Source organism: Scyliorhinus canicula, chromosome 15, assembly GCF_902713615.1.
Source record: "Scyliorhinus canicula chromosome 15, sScyCan1.1, whole genome shotgun sequence".
NCBI classification, from domain to species: Eukaryota; Metazoa; Chordata; class Chondrichthyes; order Carcharhiniformes; family Scyliorhinidae; genus Scyliorhinus; species Scyliorhinus canicula.
The window spans coordinates 71266885-71287258 of NC_052160.1; the positions used below are offsets into that span (position 1 = coordinate 71266885).

At 51.7% G+C, this 20374-nt stretch overlaps 1 protein-coding gene across 1 annotated transcript in view; it reads left to right on the forward strand.

Annotated features, from left to right (window-relative positions):
* The window catches only part of LOC119978797 (uncharacterized protein C16orf96), a 215449-nt gene that overhangs the window by 61637 nt on the left and 133438 nt on the right, over positions 1 to 20374 (forward strand). Inside the window, exons 5-6 of the mRNA XM_038820672.1 lie at positions 12353 to 12430; positions 19705 to 19837. Of these exons, the coding sequence (XP_038676600.1) occupies positions 12353 to 12430; positions 19705 to 19837 (211 nt within the window). The remainder of the gene's footprint in view (positions 1 to 12352; positions 12431 to 19704; positions 19838 to 20374) is intronic.

Below are 20374 nucleotides of genomic sequence, written 5' to 3' on the forward strand. Positions count from 1 at the left end.
AAGTGAGACCCCAGAGATGGACTTCCTGGGGAAGACAAACAAACCATTGTGAGGGGTCTCGTTCGTGGCAGCACAGAGGAGCGACCTAATGGAATGTAGGGCATCGGATAGGACCTCCTGCCAGCGGGCGATTGGGAGACTCCTTGACCGTAGGGCTAGGAGGACAGCCTTCCAAACTGTCGCGTTCTCCCTCTCCACTTGCCCGTTTCCCCGTGGGTTATAGATCGTCATTCTGCTCGAGGCGATGCCCTTGCTGAGCAGGGTCCGACGCAGCTCATCGCTCATGAACGATGTACCCCGGTCGCTGTGGATACAACCAAACAGTGTGAAGATGCTGCGCAGTGCCTTGATCACGGAGGCAGAGGTCATATCGGGGCAGGGGACAGCAAAAGGGAAACGGGAGGACTCATCGATGACGGTGAGGAAATAGATGTTGCGGTTGGTGGACGGGAGGGGCCCTTTGAAGTCCACACTTAGTCGCTCAAAGGACCCAGAGGCCTTTATCAGGCGGGCCCTGTCTGGTCGATAGAATTGCGGTTTGCATTCCGCACAGATCTGGCATGCCTTAGTCATGGCCTTGACCTCCCCTGTGGAGTAGGGTAGGTTACGGGACTTGATGAAGTGGGCAAGCCGGGTGACCCCCGGGTGGCAGAGGTAATCGTGGATGGATCTCAGGTGGTCCAATTGCGCATTGGCGCACGTGCCGCGGGACAGGGCATCTGGGGACTCATTGAGCTTCCCCGGGCGATATTTAATATTGTACGTATAGGTGGAGAGCTCTATTCTCCACCTCAGAATTTTGTCATTCTTTATTTTGCCCCGTTGTGCGTTATCGAACATAAAGGCGACCGACCGTTGGTCGGTGATGAGGGTGAACCTCCTACCGGCTAGGTACTGCCTCCAGTGTCACATGGCCTCCACTATGGCTTGTGCCTCCTTCTCGACTGCAGAGTGCTGGATTTCCGAGGCGGTGAGGGTTCGGGAGAAGAACACTACTGGTCTGCCTGCCTGGTTGAGGGTAGCAGCCAGGGCGACGTCTGATGCGTTGCTCTCTACTTGGAAGGGGATGGCTTCATCCCCCGCGTGCATGGCAGCCTTGATGATGTCGACCTTGATACGGCTGAAAGCCGACTGGGCCTCATCCGTCAGGGGAAAAAAAACGTGATCTTAATGAGTGGTTGGGCTTTGTCCGCATATCTGGGGACCCACTGGGCGTAATAGGAGAAAAGCCCCAAGCACTGTTTGAGTGCCTTGAGGCTACGGGGAAGGGGACGTATGCGGTCGGGGTCTGGGCCTCGGACCCTATTGGCCACGATGTAGTTGAGGATGGCTAGCCGGGTTGTGTGAAACACGCATTTCTCTTTGTTGTACGCGAGGCTGAGGGCCCGGGCAGTCTGGAGGAACCTCCGCAGGTTTGCGTCGTGGTCCTGCTGGTCATGGCCGCAGACGGTGACGTTGTCCAAGTACGGGAAGGTAGCCCGTAAGCCATACTGGTCCACCATATGATCCATTGCCCTCTGGAAAATGGAGACTCCGTTTGTGACACCAAAAGGGACCCAGAGGAAGTGAAACAGCCGATCGGCTGCTTCGAAAGCAGTGTAGGAGCGGTCCTGTGGGCGGATAGGGAGTTGATGATAGGCTGATTTACGATCGACCGTGGAGAATACCCGATACTGGGCGATTTGGGTCACCATTTCTGCTATGCGGGGAAGTGGATACGCATCGGGTTGCGTAAAGCGGTTTATGGTCTGGCTATAATCCACGACCATTCACTGCTTTTCCCCGGAGCAGACTACCAATACTTGAGCCCGCCAAGGGCTGTTGCTGGCCTCTATGGCCCCCTCTTTTAATAGCCGCTGAACCTCTGACTTGATGAAGGTCATGTCTTGGGTACTGTACCGGCGACTCCTGGTAGCGACAGGCTTACAGTCGGGAGTGAGGTTCACGAAGAGGGAGGGTGGCGCAACTTTGAGTGTTGCCAGGCTGCATACCGTGAGTGGGGGCAGGGGTCCGCCAAACTTCAGTGTCAGGCTCCGGTGGCTGCACTGAAAGCCCAGATCGAGCAGCAGGGGGGCACAGAGGCGAGGGAGGATGAAGAGTTTAAATCGGGTGTATTCAGCGCCTTGAATTGCGAGGTCAGCGACACAATACTCCGTGATTTGTACAGAGTGGGACCCCGAAGCGAGGGCGATAGTTTGGGAGTCGGGGTGGGTGCGCAGGGAGCAGCGCCTTACTGTGTCTGGATGGATAAAGCTCTCCGTGCTCCCGGAGTCAAATAGGTAGGGAGTGTCGTGGCCGTTGACTTGAAACCACAAGTTTCAAAAAACACATCGAGTTCCGCAGGTGCTTTGGCCGCGATTGATCGAGTGTGATCGCTCCTAGTTACGGGCCGTCAGAGTCGAACTCAAAAAATGGCCGCCCAGAGTCACAAGATGACCGCCGCTGCCAGTCGAACGTGTCGGGTTTTGAAGATGGCCGACGCCAAGATGGCCGCTCCCATGACTCTCACGAGGTCGATGACGCGTCGGCAGTGCGGCCGCGTTCTGGGCCTGGTGAGGGTTTCGTTTGTGGCCTTTGGGCCCAGCCAGGCAGACTTTAGCGAAGTGCCCTTTCTTCTCGCAGTCGTTGCAGATCGCGGAGCGGGCCGGGCAACGCTGACATGGGTGCCGGCCTTGCCCACAGAAATAGCATGGGGAACCCCCGGAGTGAGCGGATCGCCACGCGGCACAGGCCTGTAGCGTGGCAGAGTCTGGAGGGGGATAGAGAGGGGTTCGCAAGGTCTGCAGAGTACATATGGAGGTTACGGTGGGCTGTTTCGAGAGAAGAGGCGAGCGTTACCGTGCCCAGGAGATCCTTTGCCCTGTCTTCTAGGAGCCGCTGCCAGATGTACGTGGACCTGATACCGGACACAAGGGCGTCGCGAAAATGCAAGTTCCTGTGGTCTTCTGCCATCACTGCGTTGTGGTTGCAGTTCCTAGCGAATGCAGCGAGTCTTTCCACGAACTCGTCCAGCGTTTACCCGGAAGGCTGCAGGTTGAGAGCAAACGTCTGGCGTGTACCTTGTTAGTAGGTTTTATGAAGCGTTTCTTCAGTATTTCGACCGCCGCATCATAGGAACCTAAATTGTAGTCCCAGTGTACAGAATGTTGAGTAGTGAGGTCAGGGATAGGGTTAAAAGTTCGAAAGAGGGCACTGGCAAGCAAGACGCTGGTTTGAAGTGTGTCTACTTCAACGCCAGAAGCATCTGGAATAAGGTGGGTGAGCTTGCAACATGGGTTGGTACCTGGGATGTCGATGTTCTGGTGATTTTGGAGACATGGGTAGAGCAGGGACAGGAATGGTTGTTGCAGGTTCCAGATGTTTCTGTAAGAACAGAGAAGATGGTAAAAGAGGGGGGGGGGGGGGTGGCATTGTTAATCAAGGAAAGTATTACGGCGGTAGAAAGGACGTTTGAGGACTCGTCTACTATGGGCCGAGGTTAGGAACAGGAGAGGAGAGGTCACCCTGTTAGGAGTTGTCTATAGACCTCCGAATAGTTCCAGAGATGTAGAGGAAAGGATTGCAAAGATGATTCTCGACAGGAGTGAGTGTAACAGGGTAGTTGTTGTGGGGGACTTTAACTTTTCAAATATTGACTGGAAATACTATAGTTCGAGTACTATAGATGGGTCAGTTTTTGTGCAGTGTGTGCAGGAAGGTTTTCTGACACAGTATGTAGACAGGCCAACAAGGGGAGAGGCCACATTGGATTTGGTACTGCGTAATGAACCCGGCCAGGTGTTAGATTGATATGTAGGTGAGCACTTTGGTGATAGTGATCACAATGTGGCGACTAGGGGCTTTTCACAGTAACTTCATTGAAGCCTACTCGTGACAATAAGCAATTTTCATTTTCACAATTCGGTTATGTTTACTTTAGCAATGGGCAAGGATAGGTATATACCGCAAGGCAAGAATTATAGCTGGGGGAAAGGCAATTATGATGCTATTCGGCAAGATTTAGGATGTATAGGATGGGGAAGGAAACTGCAGGGGATGGGTATGATGCACCATCGATTGCACGCGAGGCGAGTGATTTACCAATGTCAGGCTTTAATTAACTAGAACACAGCCTGGCGATCGTCTACAGTGGAAAGGAACGATCGTCAGGCTTCTGAGCATTTATACCTCGTTGATAGAGGCGTGGTTAACAGCCTCTCGGCCAATCGGTCGAGAGGCACATGACCGACCAGGGCCAATGGTAAGCCGACGTTCTGGCCCAATGGCAGACGAGTATGCAGATCATATCATCACATTCACCCCTTACGGAGAAGGAAGGCGGGGGGGGGGGTGTGAACGAGACCCGGGGGGGGGGGGGGGGGGAAGAACTGATGATATGAGTAGCCGTCGGGAGAATAATTTTCTCTCCGTACCCTTGTCGAATTTGGGGGCTTGCCACTGGCCCAGACATAACAATATTTACAAAAGGAAGTCCATGGGACCGTAGAACTCTAGATGGATTCGATCAGTCGTTTGGTGGTCCTTGACGTCCTGGCCGAGCGCCGTAGTGGAGGAGGTGTCGTCGGATCGGCTGATGGTCCTGCTGATGTCCTGGAGTCCGGGAGCGATAGACCTCGAGTAGTCTCCGTCACCTGAGCTGGCCGCGGAGACGCCATGGATGAGGGATGGGGAAGCTGAGTGGGGTGCTGGGGTGAAAAAGGGGAGGGGGGGTCTGTGGTGGGGGGGGCTGCACGCCGGCGGGTGCCAGGTCCCGGAGGGAGACCGTGTCCTGCCGACCGTCGGGGTACTCCACATATGCATACTGCGGGTTAGCGTGGAGTAACTGGACATGCTCCACCAACGGATCGGACTTGTGCACCCGCACATGCTTCCGGAGCAAGATGGGTCCGGGGGTGACCAGCCACGTCGGGAGGGAGGATCCGGAGGACGACTTCCTGGGGAAAACAAGAAGACGCTCATGAGGCATCTGATTAGTTGCAGTACAGAGGAGTGAGCGGATAGAGTGCAGTACATCGGGGAGCACCTCTTGCCATCGGGAAATAGGGAGATTTCTAGACCGGAGGGCTAGTAGTATGGTCTTCCAGATGGTACCATTCTCCCGCTCGACCTGTCCGTTACCCCGGGGGTTATAGCTGGTCATCCTGCTAGAGGCGATGCCCCTGTCGAGCAGGAATTGACGCAGCTCGTCGCTCATAAATGAGGACCCCCGATCGCTGTGAATGTACGCGGGGTAGCCGAACAGTGAGAAGATGGAGAGTAGGGCCTTAATGACGGTCGATGTGGTCATGTCGGGGCAGGGAATGGCGAAGGGGAAGCGGGAGTGTTCGTCGATAACCGCCAGGAAGTAAATGTTGCGGTTGTTAGAGGGAAGGGGCCCCTTGAAGTCAATGCTAAGACGTTCGAAGGGGCGGGATGCTTTGATCAGGTGTGCGCGCTCGGGGCGGTAGAAGTGCGGTTTGCACTCGGCGCAGATGTGGCAGTCACGGGTTACTGACCTGACTTCCTCGATGGAGTAGGGCAGGTTGCGGGCCTTAATGAAGTGGTGTAGGCGGGTCACCCCTGGATGGCAGAGGTCTGCGTGGAGGGAGCGGAGGCGGTCTATCTGCGCGCTGGCGCAGGTACCGCGGGACAGGGCATCAGGAGGCTCATTGAGCTTCCCAGGACGATACAAGATATCATAGTTGTACGTGGACAACTCGATCCGCCACCGTAAAATCTTGTCATTTTTGATCTTGCCCCTTTGTGCATTATCAAACATGAAGGCTACTGACCGTTGGTCTGTGAGGAGGGTAAACCTCCTGCCGGCCAAATAGTGCCTCCAATGTCGCACGGCTTCGACTATGGCCTGGGCTTCCTTTTCCACAGATGGGTGGCGGAGTTCGGAAGCCTGGAGAGTTCTGGAGAAGAAGGCCACGGGTCTGCCCGCTTGGTTCAGGGTGGCCGCCAGAGCTACTTCTGAAGCGTCGCTCTCGACCTGGAAGGGGAGGGCCTCGTCGATGGCACGCATCGTGGCCTTTACGATGTCCGCTTTGATGCGGCTAAAGGCCTGGCAGGCCTCCGTCGACGGCGGGAAGGTCGTGGTTTGCATGAGGGGACGGGCCTTGTCCGCGTAGTTGGGAACCCATTGGGCGTAGTATGCGAAAAACCCTAGGCAGCGTCTGAGGGATTTGGGGGTATTGGGGAGAGGGAGTTCCATCAGGGGGCGCATGCGTTCGGGGTCGGGGCCTATCACTCCGTTACGCACTACGTAGCCGAGGATGGCTAGGCGGTCGGTGCTAAACACGCATTTATCCTTATTGTACGTGAGGTTAAGGAGTTTTGCGGTTTGGAGGAATTTCTGGAGGTTGGCGTCATGGTCCTGCTGGTCGTGGCCGCAGATGGTGACATTATCAAGGTACGGGAAGGTAGCCTGTAATCCGTACTTGTCGACCATTCGGTCCATCTCCCGTTGGAAGACCGAGACCCCATTCGTGACACCGAATGGAACCCTAAGGAAGTGGTAGAGGCGCCCGTCAGCCTCGAACGCGGTGTACAGTCGGTCCCTCGCGCGGATGGGGAGCTGGTGGTAAGCGGACTTAAGGTCCACAGTGGAGAAGACCTTGTATGTCGCGATCTCGTTTACCATGGTAGAGATACGGGGGAGAGGATACGCGTCCAGTTGCGTAAACCGATTGATGGTTTGGCTATAATCGATGACCATCCGGTTTTTCTCCCCCGTCCGGACCACCAGCACTTGGGCTCGCCAGGGACTGTTGCTGGCCTCGATGACCCCTTCCGTCAGCAACCTCTGGACCTCGGACCTGATGAAGGATCGGTCCTGGGCGCTGTACCGTCTGCTCCGTGTGGCGACGGGTTTGCAATCGGGGGTGAGGTTAGCAAACAGGGAGGGAGGGTCCACTTTGAGGGACGCGAGGCTGCAGACAGTGAGGGGGGGTATAGGGCCGCCGAATTGAAAAGTCAAGCTCTGCAGGTTGCACTGGAAGTCCAGTCCTAGGAGTGCCGGTGCGCAAAAGGTCAGGGAGGACAAGGAATTTATAATTTTTAAAAACCTTCCCTTGGACCGTGAGGTCCGCGATGCAGCACCCGGTGATGTGGACGGAGTGCGAACCTGAGGCTAAACCGATTTTGCGTGTTACGGGATGGACAGGGAGCGCGCAGCGTCTTACCGTGTCAGGGTGAACAAAGCTTTCCGTGCTCCCGGAGTCCAGCAGGCTGTCCGATTCCATGCTGGAGGGACCTTGCGTGGCAGATGCGGAAGTCGGTGGCCAGGATCCATATGTGGGGTGAACGGCCGCGAGCCGTGGAGAAAATCCGTCGTCGCTGTCCGATTCCATGCTGGAGGGACCTTACGTGGCAGATGTGGAAGCCGGTGGCCAGGACCCGCACGTGGGGTAGGGGCCCCAAGATGGCGGCGGCCAGGACCCGCACGTGGGGTCGGCACCCCAAGATGGCGGCGCCCAGGAAGCCCTCGTGGCCGCTGGAGGCGGAGCTAGCGTTGCCGGCGCTGTGAGCGGAGAGGCGCGCAGGCCGGCTCCAAGAGGTGAGTGACCGGCATCAGCTGCGGGGATGCACAAGCCGGCTCCAGGACGCCGGCTAGGTGCATCAGCTGTGGGGATGCGGAAGCCGGCTCCAGGACGCCGGCTAGGTGCATCAGCTGTGGGGATGCGGAAGCCGGCTCCAGGACGCCGGCTAGGTGCATCAGCTGTGGGGATGCGGAAGCCGGCTCCAGGACGCCGGCTAGGTGCATCAGCTGTGGGCGGAGGTAAGGCGCGCGGGCCGGGTGCGGGGGGCTGGGGGGAGCCGAGTCGCGCTGCGGGCAGGCAGGGACCGGGGGGCCCGGAGAGGCGAGCCGGTTGGGCGCCGGGGGTGGGGGGAGCCGGGGTCCGGGAGCGAGGGAAGCAGGGCCGCTGCGGGCAGGCAGGGACCAGGGGGGCCCGGAGAGGCGAGCCGGTCGGACGCCGGGGCCCGGGGGCGGGGGGGAGAAACGTGCGCGGCGGGCAGGCAGAGGCCTGGAGGGGCCGGGGAGGTGCGCATGTCGGCCGGCGGGGCGCGAGTCGGGAGCAGCTGGGGCGGCCCTGGAGGAGAGAGAGAGAGGCACACAGGCCGTTTGCAGAGGCCTGGGGGAGGGGGGGGAGAGTGCTGTGCAGCTTCCAGAAGCGCTGCAGCCAGCGATTTGGCCTGGCAGACCGTGGAGTAGTGGCCCTTCTTCCCGCAGCTCTTACAGAGGGCGGAGCGGGCTGGGCAGCGCGAGCGAGGGTGCTTAGCGTACCCACAAAAGTAGCAGCGGGGCCCCGCGGATTTATCGGGGCGCCCCGCGGCACAAGCCTGAGGGAGGCCGGGAGCGGTGGGTAGCTGGTGGGAAGCGTGCCAGGAGGCGGCCTGGTCAGGGTCATAGGTGCGAGCGCTTTGATCTGCGACCTCCAGGGAGGCGGAGAGAGTCAGTGTCTCCGTTAAACTGAGTTCGTCTCTTTCCAGCATCCGCTGGCGGATCACGGGGGACAGCATCCCAGCCACGTAAGCGTCTCTGACGAGTAGCTCCATGTGCTCTGTAGCGGACACCGCTTCACAGGCGCAACCTCTCCCCAGGGCACAGAGGGCCCGGGCGTATTGGTCTAGAGACTCACCGGGGACCTGCTTTCTGGTGGCCAGCAGATGTCGAGCGAATACCCTGTTGATCGGTTTGAGGAATTGTCCTTTTAGCTTCCCTATAGCGTCGTCATAATCTGTTTCGTCTTCGATTATTGAGTAAGCGGCAATACCCACGCTGGAGTGGAGGACGTGCAGCTTCTGTGCCCCGGTGGGGGGGGTGGTTGTAGATGCCAGGAACCCTTCGAGGCAAGTCAGCCAGAGTTTGAAAAGTTCTGTAGAGTTCGGAGTTTGCGGGCTGATGCGGAGGCATTCGGGCTTGATGCGGAACTCCATCTTCAAAGTTGTAGTTAATTAAATTGATGCACCATCGATTGCACGCGAGGCGAGTGATTTACCAATGTCAGGCTTTAATTAACTAGAACACAGCCTGGCGATCGTCTACAATGGAAAGGAATGATCGTCAGGCTTCTGAGCATTTATACCTCGTTGATAGAGGCGTGGTTAACTCAGCCTCTCGGCCAATCGGTCGAGAGGCACATGACCGACCAGGGCCAATGGTAAGCCGACGTTCTGGCCCAATGGCAGACGAGTATGCAGATCATATCATCACAGGGTACAATCAAAATATGGAGCTTTTTCAAGGAACAGCTACTGTGTGTCCTTGATAAGTATGTACCTGTCAGGCAGGGAGGAAGTTGTCGAGCAAGGGAACCGTGGTTTACTAAGGAAGTTGAAGCACTTGTCAAGAGGAAGAAGGCGGCTTATGTTAGGATGAGACATGATGGGTCAGTTAGGGCACTTGAAAGTTACAAGTTAGCCAGGAAGGACCTAAAGGGAGAGTTAAGAAGAGCAAGGAGAGGACACGAAAAGTTGTTGGCGGATAGGACCAAGGAAAACCCTAAGGCTTTCTATAGCTATATCAGGAACAAAAGAATAACTAGAATAAGATTAGGGCCAATCAAGGATAGTAGTGGAAAGTTGTGTGTGGAATCAGAGGAGATAGGGGAAGCGTTAAATGGATATTTTTCGTCAGTGTTTACACTGGAGAAAGACAATGTTGTCGAGGAGAACACTCAGGTTCAGTCGACCAGGCTAGATGGAATTGTGGTTCACAAGGAGGAGGTGTTAGCAATTTTGGAAAGTGTAAAAATAGATAAATCACCTGGGACAGATGGGATTTATCCTAGGATACTCTGGGAAGCCAGGGAGGATATTGCAGAGCCTTTGTCCTTCATCTTTATGTCGTCTTTGTCGACAGGAATAGTGCCGGAAGACTGGAGGATAGCAAATGTTGTCCCCTTGTTCAAGAAGGGGAGTAGAGACAACCCTGGTAATTATAGACCTGTGAGCCTTACTTCGGTTGTGGGTAAAATGTTGGAAAAGGTTAAAAGAGATAGAGTTTATAATTATCTTGAAAAGAACAAGTTGATTAGCGATAGTCAACACGGTTTTGTGAAGGGTAGGTCATGCCTCACAAACCTTATTGAGTTTTTTGAGAAGGTGACCAAACAGGTGGATGAGGGTAAAGCGGTTGATGTGGTGTATATGGATTTCAGTAAGGCGTTTGATAAGGTTCCATTCGGTAGGCTATTGCAGAAAATAAGGAAGTATGGGATTGAAGGTGATTTAGCGGTTTGGATCAGTTATTAACTAACTGAAAGAAGACAGAGGGTGGTGGTTGATGGCAAATGTTCATCCTGGAGTTCAGTTACGAGTGGTGTACCGCAAGGATCTGTTTTGGGGCCACTGCTGTTTGTCATTTTTATAAATGACCTGGAAGAGGGTGTAGAAGGATGGGTTAGTATATTTGCAGATGACACGAAGGTCGGTGGAGTTGTGGATAGCGCTGAAGGATGTTATAGGATACAGAGGGACATAGATAAGCTGCAGAGCTGGGCTGAGAGGTGGCAGATGGAGTTTAATGCCGAGAAGTGTGAGGTGGTTCACTTTGGAAGGAGTAACAGGAATGCAGAGTACTGGGCTAATGGCCAGATTCTTGGTAGTGTAGATGAACAGAGAGATCTCGGCATTTAGGTACATAAATCCCTGAAAGTTGCCACCCAGGTTAATAGGGCTGTTAAGAAGGCATATGGTGTGCTAGCCTTTATCAGTAGGGGGATTGAGTTTCGGAGCCACAAGGTCATGCTGCAGCTGTACATAACTCTGGTGCGGCCGCTCCTGGAGTACTGCGTGCAGTTCTGGTCACCACATTATAGGAAGGATGTGGAAGCTTTGGAAAGGGTTCAGAGGAGATTTACTAGGATGTTGCCTGGTATGGAGGGAAGGTCTTACGAGGAAAGGCTCAGGGACTTGAGGTTGTTTTCATTAGAGAGGAGAAGGCTGAGAGGTGACTTAATAGAGACATATAAGATAGTCAGAGGGTTAGATAGGGTGGACAGTGAGGGACTCTTTCCTCGGATGGTGATGACCAACACGAGGGGACATAGCTTTAAATTGAGGGGTAGTAGATATAGACCGATGTCAGAGGCAGTTTCTTTACTCGGAGTAGTAGGGGTGTGGAACGCCCTGCCTGCAACAGTAGTAGACTCACCAACTTTAAGGGCATTTAAGTGGTCGCTGGATAGACATATGGATGAAAATGGAATAGTGTAGGTCAGATAGGCTTCAGATGGTTTCACAGGTCGGCGCAACATCGAGGGCCGAAGGGCCCGTACTGCGCTGTAATATTCTATATTCTATAGGTCGTAGCGTTCTCGATCACAGCGGAGAGTCGGTGGCCCACCCGGCCATGTAGTAAACGCAGCTTGCGAGTGCTGTCGACATCAGTCGTTGAGGAGTTCAGATAGTCCTCGAAACACCGGAGCCAATATTTTAAAATTTCCGGGGCTTCCGGCGACCTGGCGTCCAGGTTGAGTTTCTCCGGTTTTAGAGCGCTGTCCATCTTGATGTGTCTGTAGATTAAATTGAGGCACCCTCAATTACATCCCTTTGTCCTTAACGGAAATGGGAATCAGTCTTTTGATGGTTTTACAAGTGCCTTGTCTGGAAGCACCGGGAGGGTTTCCATTGTTCCTGAGAGCAGCCATTCCTGTCAGTAGCTCGTTGTATATTCACAGCCACCTTCGGCGTCCTGTGAGGAATGGTTGAGGATTCTGGGTCTGTACTCAATGGAGTTTAGAAAGATGAGGGGAATCCAAGTTCAAATGTCTGAATACTGAGGGGCCTAAATAGAGTGGATGTTTCCACTTGTAAGAGAAACTACAACCTTCAGACTGAAGGGACGATCTTTTAAAACAGAGATGAGGAGGAATTTCTTAAGCCAGAGGGTGGTGAATCTGTGGAACTCTTTGCCGCAGAAGGCTGTGGAGGCCAAGTGACTGATTGTCTTTAAGACACATATAGTTAGGTTCTTGATTAATAAGGGGATCAGGGGTTATGGGGAGAAGGTGGGGGAATGGGGATGAGAAACATATATTAGCCAAGATTGAATGGCAGAACAGACACAATGGGCCAAATGACCTAATTCTACTATATCTTGTGGTCTTATGGTGTCTCAGCCCATTTTTAATAAACAACTTGGGGTTATTTTTGTTTAAGTCCAATATTTTCCCTCAGTTGCTGCCTGACTGCTGGGAATTTCCAACATTTTCTATTTCAATTTTTTAAAAAGCTCCAAACTGTTACATATAAAGCTATATACATATAGTTCGTATCGTTATTTATGAGCATGATCACTAATTTAGAAATTGAGCTTCTTTAGGTCAATAATCAAACACCAACCTTTTTCTAACTTTATTCTTAGCTTGAATATGATGCGAAAATTAATTCGCTCTCAGAAGCGGTTACTTCGGATGAAGGGGGTTCGGAAAGTGACAGACCTGTAAGTAAAGTTATTCTTCCCAAAAATGTTTTTTGAAGTTCGGAATATTATTGTTCGATGTGGTTACTTTCCCAATAAGGCTGCAGTAATATTGTAAATTTCTTTTCTTTCTGTTTTTTGGTAGTATTTGTCGAAGTTTGGAAATTTGAAGTGGGTTCTTTGTCAGCTTGTAACAAGAATATTTTTGTGATAGGATTTGTTGCGAATGGTTGTTTTTGAGAGGGCTACGAGAAGTTTAACACAAGTTTTAGAGTCAAACGAAAAAAAAACTTGAATTTGAAGTAATATTTACACAGCACCAGTACTTTGCCACTCGTCTCCTCTGCAGCCGTACCTAACTGGCCAGCTCTATTTATACAACAGAAAATGTTAACAACTGCCCCGCCCCCTAATCAAGGGAGCTCATATTCTCCAAGATCCACAGGGAAATCAATTGTCCCTCCCCAATAGGTCCAGTACAGGTTACAACATTCTCTTTCTCCTTGCCCCCCCGCCCGAGGAATCTGTTGAAGACCCAATCGAATGAGAGCGTCGGACTCTTGGCATCAGGCTGGGCGTCATGAATCAGAGGTACCGGATTGAGCAGCATATATCGCAAGGGTGAACAGCGCTTCTGAGACGCACGTCTTAATGGCTGCAAGTCCCTGGGCCTCGAACCCAAGGGCTGTCCTCGGAGGCATCCCATGTGTCCACCTTTTGAGTCGGAGTGGAGAACTTCCAGCATCTCGGCGTCCCGATTCTCCTGTAGTGGTCTGAGTACGCAGTAAACGTGGTGCCAGAGAAAGATTCCGAGGATGAGTATCCGCTGTGGCCTGAACCAGCAACCGCGACGTCTGGAGACGAGGAATCTGCCGAAGGAGCAGCCTCCTGGACTTGCTGTGACCAAGATGCTTACATAAAACACAAAGCTGGGATCGCACCTGGTAAGAGATTGGCCTCGTCTGTCGAAGAATAATGCCGGAGAGCCACTGGCGCCGCTGGCAAAATTGCAAACAAATACCAAGTCACCGGGCTCAAATTGCCTGACAGGTCGTGCCGAGAGAGGCAGTGCTCCTGCCCAGATTGTGGCGTACCTTTGCACAATGTCTGGGAAAATCATGCTGCCAGCAGGAGGATACCATTTGCTTTTCCAAGTTCTCAGGCCACATTTATGCTCCCAGTTCAAATAAGGCCTTTTTTTTTGGTATTCAATGAAGTGAAAGATGTTAGTGCTCGGGGATATAAAATTTTCCATTTCAAAATATACAAAGTCAATATCCGACACACAGATCAGAAAAATTAGCTCAGAGCTTCCTGTACTCTTTCACAGAACATCCAGTCGCAATAAAACAATTTTCCATTACGAAACAACACCCCCTTACTGGATTGAAACTAGGACAACAAGGCCGGATTTCTCTGGCCGTTCGCTGGTGGTGGGATTCTTGCTGCCCTCATCCTTCCAGGTGCTAGAAGTTGTGGGTTTGGAAGAAGCTGTTGAGGAGGCTTGACAGGATATTGCAGTGCATCTTGGAAATGGCAGACAACTGCTGCCACTCTGCGTTGGTGGTGGAGTGAATGTTTAAGGTAGTGAATAAGGTGCCAACCAATCGGGCTGCTTTGTCCGGGATGGTGTTAACATCTAGCCTAGTGGAGACTATTCCATCATACTCCTGACTTGTAGATGGTGGACAGGCTTAGGGAGTCAGGAGGTGATTACCCACAACAGGATTCCCAGCCTCTGATCTGCTCTTGGAGCCACAGTATTTTTATGGCTGCCCCAGTTCCGTTTCTAGACAATGATTACCCTGTTCAATTTCCAAACTTCCATACAGTGTAAATTGTATTTAAGAAAGTGATTGTGGTTCTCGTAAATAAGATGGAAAAATATTTAATAAAGAACAAAGAAAATCACAGCACAGGAACGGGCCCTTCGGCCTTCCCAGCCTGCGCTGATCCAGATCCTTTATCTAAACCTGTCGCCTATTTTCCAAGGATCTACTTCTCTCGGTTCCCTGCCCGTTCATACATCTGTCTAGATGCATCTAAAATGATGCTATTGTGCCCGCCTCTACCACCTCCGCTGGCAAAGTATTCCAGGCACCCACCACCCTCTGCGTTAAAAGCTTTCCACGCACATCTCCATTAAACTTTCCCCCCTCACCTTGAAATAGTGACCCCTTGTAATTGATGCCCCCACTCTTGGAAATAAACTTGCTATCCACCCTGTCCATACCTCTCAATTTTGTAGACCTCAAATCAGGTCCCCCCTCAACCTCAGTCTTTCCAACGAAAACAATCCTAATCTATTCAACCTTTCTTTATATCTTTATAGCTAGCACCCTCCATACCAGGCAATATCTTGGTGAACCTCCTCTGCACCCTCTCTAAAGCATCCACATCCTTCTGGTAATGTGGCAACCAGAACTGCACGCAGTATTCCAAATGTGGCCGAACCAAAGTCCTATACAAGTGTAACATGACCTGCCGACTCTTGTACTCAATACCACGTGCGATGAAGGCAAGCATGCTGTATGCCTTCTTGACCACTATCGACGTACATTGCCACCTTCAGGGTACAATGGACCTGAACTCCCAGATCTCTCTGTACATCAACTTTCCCCAGAACTCTTCCATTGACCATATAGTACGCTCCTGAATTGGATCTTCCAAAATGCATCACTTCGCATTTGCCTGGATTGAACTCCATCTCTGCCCAACTCTCCAATCTATCTATATTTTGCTGTATTCTCTGACAGTCCTCCTCGCTATCTGCAACTCCACCAATCTTAGTATCATCTGCAAACTTGCTAATCAGACCACCTATACCTTCGTCCAAATCATTTATGTATATCACAAACAAAAGTGGTCTGAGCACGGATCCCTGTGGAACACCACTAGTCACCGTTCTCAATTTTGAGACACTCACTTCCACCACTACTCTCTGTCTCCTGTTGCCCAGCCAGTTCTTTATCCATCGAGCTAGTACACCCTGGACCCCATAAGACTTCACTTTTTCTATCAACCTGCCAGGGAAACTTTATCAAACGCCTTACTGAAGTCCATGTATATGACATCTACAGCCCTTTCCTCAAAGAATACTATTAGGTTTGTAAGACATGACCTTCCCTGCACAAAACCATGCTGCCAATCACTGATAAGCCCATTTTCTTCCAAATGGGAATAGATCCTATCCCTCAGTATCTTCTCCAGCAGCTTCCCTACCACTGAAGTCTGGCTCACCAGTCTATAGTACCCTGGATTATCCCTGGTACCTTTCTTAAATAAAGGGATAACATTAGCAATTCTCCAGTCCTCCAGACCTCACCAGTGCTCAAGGATGCTGCAAAGATATCTGTCAAGGCCCCAGCTATTTTGTCCCTTGCTTCCTTCAGTAACCTGGGATAGATCCCATCCGAACCTGGGGACTTATCCACCTTAATGCCTTTCAAGAATACTCAAACTTCCACCCTTCCTTATGCCGAATTGACCTGGAGTATTTAAACATCCATCCCTAACCTCAACATCCGTCATGTCCCTCTCCTTGGTGAATACCGATGCAAAGTACTCATTAAGAATCTCACCCCATTTCCTCTGACTCCACGCATAAATTCCCTCTTTTGTCTTGGAGTGGGCCAATCCTTTCTCTAGTTACCCTCTTGCTCCTTACATACGAATAAAAGGCTTTGGGATTTTCCTTAACCCTGCTAGCCAAAGATATTTCATGACCCCGTTTAGCCCTCTTTATTGCGTACTTGAGATTTGTCCTACTTTCCTGATATTCCTCCAAAGCTTCATCAGTTTTAAATCGCCTAGATCTTATGTAGGCTTCCTTTTTCATCTTAGCTAGTCTCACAATTCCACCTGTCATCCATGGTTCCCTAATCTTGCCATTCCTGCCCCTCATTTTCACAGGAACATGTCTGTCCTGCACTCTAATCAACCTTTCCTTAAAAGACTCCCACATTTCAAATGTGGATTTACCCTTAAACAGCTGCTCCCAATCCACATTCCCTAGCTCCTGCCGAATTTTGTTATACTCTGCCTTTCCCCAATTTAGCACTCTTCCTTTCGGACCACTCTTGTCCTTGTCCATGAGTATTCTAAAACTTACGGAATTGTGATCGCTATTCCCAAAGTAATCACCGACTGAAACATCAACCACCTGGCCGGGATAATTCCCCAGGACCAGGTCCAGTGTTGCCCTTTCCCCAAGTTGGACTATTTACATACTGCTCTAAAAAACTCTCCTGGATGCTCCTTACAAATTCTGCTCCACCTACGCATCCAACACTACACGAGTCCCATTCGATGTTGGGGAAGTTAAAATCTTTAATCACGACCACCCTATTGCTCCTACATTTTTCTATAATCTGTCTACATATTTGTACCCCTACTACAGGCCTCCCAAAAGTGAGCGTGAAGTAAAGTCCCAACAATGTTACTACACCTTTCCTATTTCTTAGCTCTACCCATATTGCCTCAGTGCTCGAATCCTCCATCGTGCCCTCCTTAATCACAGCTGTGATATCATCTCTGACCAGTAATTCAACTCCTCCACCCCTTTCACCTCCCTCTCTATCCCTCCTGAAGCATCTATGCACTGGGATCTTTCGTTGCCAATCTTGCCCTTCCCTCAACCAAGTCTCAGTAATACCAATAACATCATATTTCCAGGTATTAATCCAAGCCCTAAATTCACCTGCCTTACCGGCTACACTTCTCACATTAAAACAAATGCACCTCAGACCGCCTGTCCCTTTGTGACTAAGGGAAAGAGTAGACAGGGAAGAGATGATGAACGCAATGAGTTTATCTAGTACCTTACTGGCTTTAGTTGCTGCCCCTTTACTGACCTCTAACTTCCTAATCTGGTCCCCATCCCCCGCCACATTAGTTTAAAACCTCCCCAACAGTGTCAGTAAAAGCAATCCCTAGGACATTGGTTCCAGTCCTGCCCAGGTGTAGACCATCTGGTTTGTAATGGTCCCACTGTCCCCAGAACCGGTTCCAGTGTCGCAAAAATCTGAACCCCTCCCTCCTGCACCATCTCTCAAGCCACAAATTCATTCTGACTATTCTTGAATCTCTTCTGACTGTCTCGTGGCACTGGTAGCAATCCTGAGATTACTACCTTCGAGGTCCTACGTTTTAAACCCATCTCCTAACTCCCTAAATTCTGATTGTGGGACCTCATCCCATTTTTTAAAACCCAAATCGTTGGTGCCTATGTGCACCACGACAACTGGCTGTTCACCCTCCCCCTTCAGCATGTCCTGCAGCCGATCTGAAACATCCCTGACCCGTGCACCCGGGAGGCAACATGCCATTCAGGGGTTTTCAACCAGAAACGCCTGTCTACTCCCCTTACGATTGAATCCCCTATGACTATAACCCTGCCAGTCTTTTTCCTGCCCTTCTGTGCAGCAGAGCCAGCCACAGTGCCATGAGCCTACTGCTACTGCTGCTTTCCCCTGAATCATCTCCCCCAACTATCCAAAACGGTATACCTATTTTGGAGGGAGATGACCTCTGGGGACACCTGCACTGCCTTCCTGCTCTTTCTCTGCCTTTTGGTCACCCATTCCTTGTTTCCCCCACCAATCCTAATCAGTGATGTGACCAACTCACTGAAAGTGCTATCCACGACCTCCTCAGCATCGCGGATGCTCCAAAGTGAGTCCATCTGCAGCTCCGGAGCCGTCAAGCGGTCTAACAGGAACTGCAGCTGGACACACGTCCTGCACATGAAGGAGTCAGGGGCATCGGCCGCATCCCTGAACTCCCACATTGAGCAAGAGGAGCAGAGCATGGGTCTGGGATCTCCTGACATTTTTACACTTTACCTTAACTGATTACAAATATAATATCAAATAATGAATAAGTGAAAGGAATAAAGATTTTACTTACCAATCACAATACTTACCAACACACGAAGAGTTAAATTTCTCCCAGCTACTGCTAATTGGAGCACTTTCCTTACCAGCCAACCAATCAGGTCACTGCTTTGCTGTGATGTCACTCCTCAAATTCATCCCCAAAGACCCTGTGGCCGCTGTTTAAGCAGCAAAGCAGCTCCACCCACTCCAACAGCTGAATTCCCGCCGAAAAGCTAATCTTGCATACACTTGTGACAGGATAGTCATTATTTTTTTTTTTTTTTTTTTAATTTGTTCATGGGACGTGGGCATTTTAGGCTGGACCAACATTTATTGTCAATCCCAGCATTTATGGTCCATTCATAGTTACCCTTGGGGGGACAATTAAGAGTCAACCACATTGCTGTGGGTCTGGAGTCACATGTAGGCCTGAGGATGGCAGATGTCCTGAGGATGGCAGATGTCCTTCCCTGAAGGACATTAGTAAACCTGATCGATTTATGACAATCAACAATAGTTTCACGGGAAGGGATTCTCCCAGTGGGGCAGGAGGTCCCAGCCGGACGGAGTGGCGTGAACCACTCTGGTGTCGGGCCTCCCCAAAGGAAGGGAATTCTCCGCACCTTTTAGGGGCTAGGCCAGCGCTGGAGTGGCTCCCGCTCCGCCGGCCGGCATGAACGGCCTTTGGCACCCCACCAGCCGGGGCCGAAAGGCCTTCGCCGGAAGTCCGTGCATGCGCCGGTACGTCAGCGGCTGCTGACGTCATAACGGCGCATGCAAAAGGGAGGGGATCTCTTCCGCTCCCGCCATGGTGAAGGTCATGAAGAAAAAGAGTGCCCCCACGGCACAGGCCTGTCCGCCGATCTGTGGGCCCCAATCGTGGGCCAGATCGCCCCGCCCCCCTCCCCGGACCCCGGCACCCGCCCGCGCCGCCAATCCCGCCGGCACCAGAGGTGGTTTAAAGCACGTCGGCGGGAAAGGCCTTTCAGCAGCGGGACTTCGGCCCATCGCGGGCCAGAGAATCACCGCGGCATGACCGGCGCGGCATGATTCCTGTCCCCGCCGATTCCTGGGTGGCGGAGAATTCAGGCCACGCCGGGGGCGGGATTGACGCCGGCCCAGGGCGATTCTCCGAACCCTCCGCCCCTGGTCATTATTAGACTTTTAATGCCAGGTTTTGTTTTAATGAATTCATATTTCAGCAGCTGCACTGGCGGGATTTGAACCTGGGTCCCCAGAGCATTACTCTGGGTCTCTGGTGAACTAGTCTAGTGACAATACCACTACACCAGCACCTCCCCATAATTAAGGGTTCAGTTAGCCATATCAATGCAAAATAAATGGAATTGTGTTTTGGGTTAAATATATCACTGATAAGAACTTCTGAGGAATAACTCAATTTCCCTCCCTTTACTCAAGATTGCAACACAACGCCTGGGTCCGGTCTTAGGTGCTTTGCATCAACTGTCACAACTGCCTTCCAACTACCACATCCTAAAAACCCGTGTAGATGAGCTGGAAGAGGAACTCAAGCATCAAGTTGAAGAAATAGGTCAGCCTCATCCTATAAGCAAAAAAAAAAGATTCATGGGTGCAGTGTTTTATCTTTTGGGAGGGGTCATTTTGAATGTATTCTCCTCTTTACAGAGTATTCATGTGCTGTATTCATGAGGGTCAACTCCTTGGTTCGAAAGTGCTGGTCGATTCTGCCTATGCCCTCGGTTAGCCACTGGGTTTGGTATCTTACTGAGTGTAATAAGTCCACAGATGCAGAATTCCTTTTATTTACAAACCCAACAGCTGAACAACCATTCAGCTTGTTGTCTACCCCCTACCCCCCCCCCCCCCAATAAGTCCAAGGAGCTCTCATGGTCCTCGTGACTCATGGGTCTCCTGCTTCGGTTTTGCGCCGGGTCCAGCTCCTCCACTTCGGCGTCCGATGTAGGGGTGGGGGGGGGAATAATGGCTAGATGCCAGTCTTTTCCAATGGGAGCGCCTGAGGGCGGTTGGCCCCTTTCCTCCGGTGGCAGGGGTACAGCTGCGGTATCATCCATGGTGTTCATATCAGAGTCCAATGTCCTCACCAGTG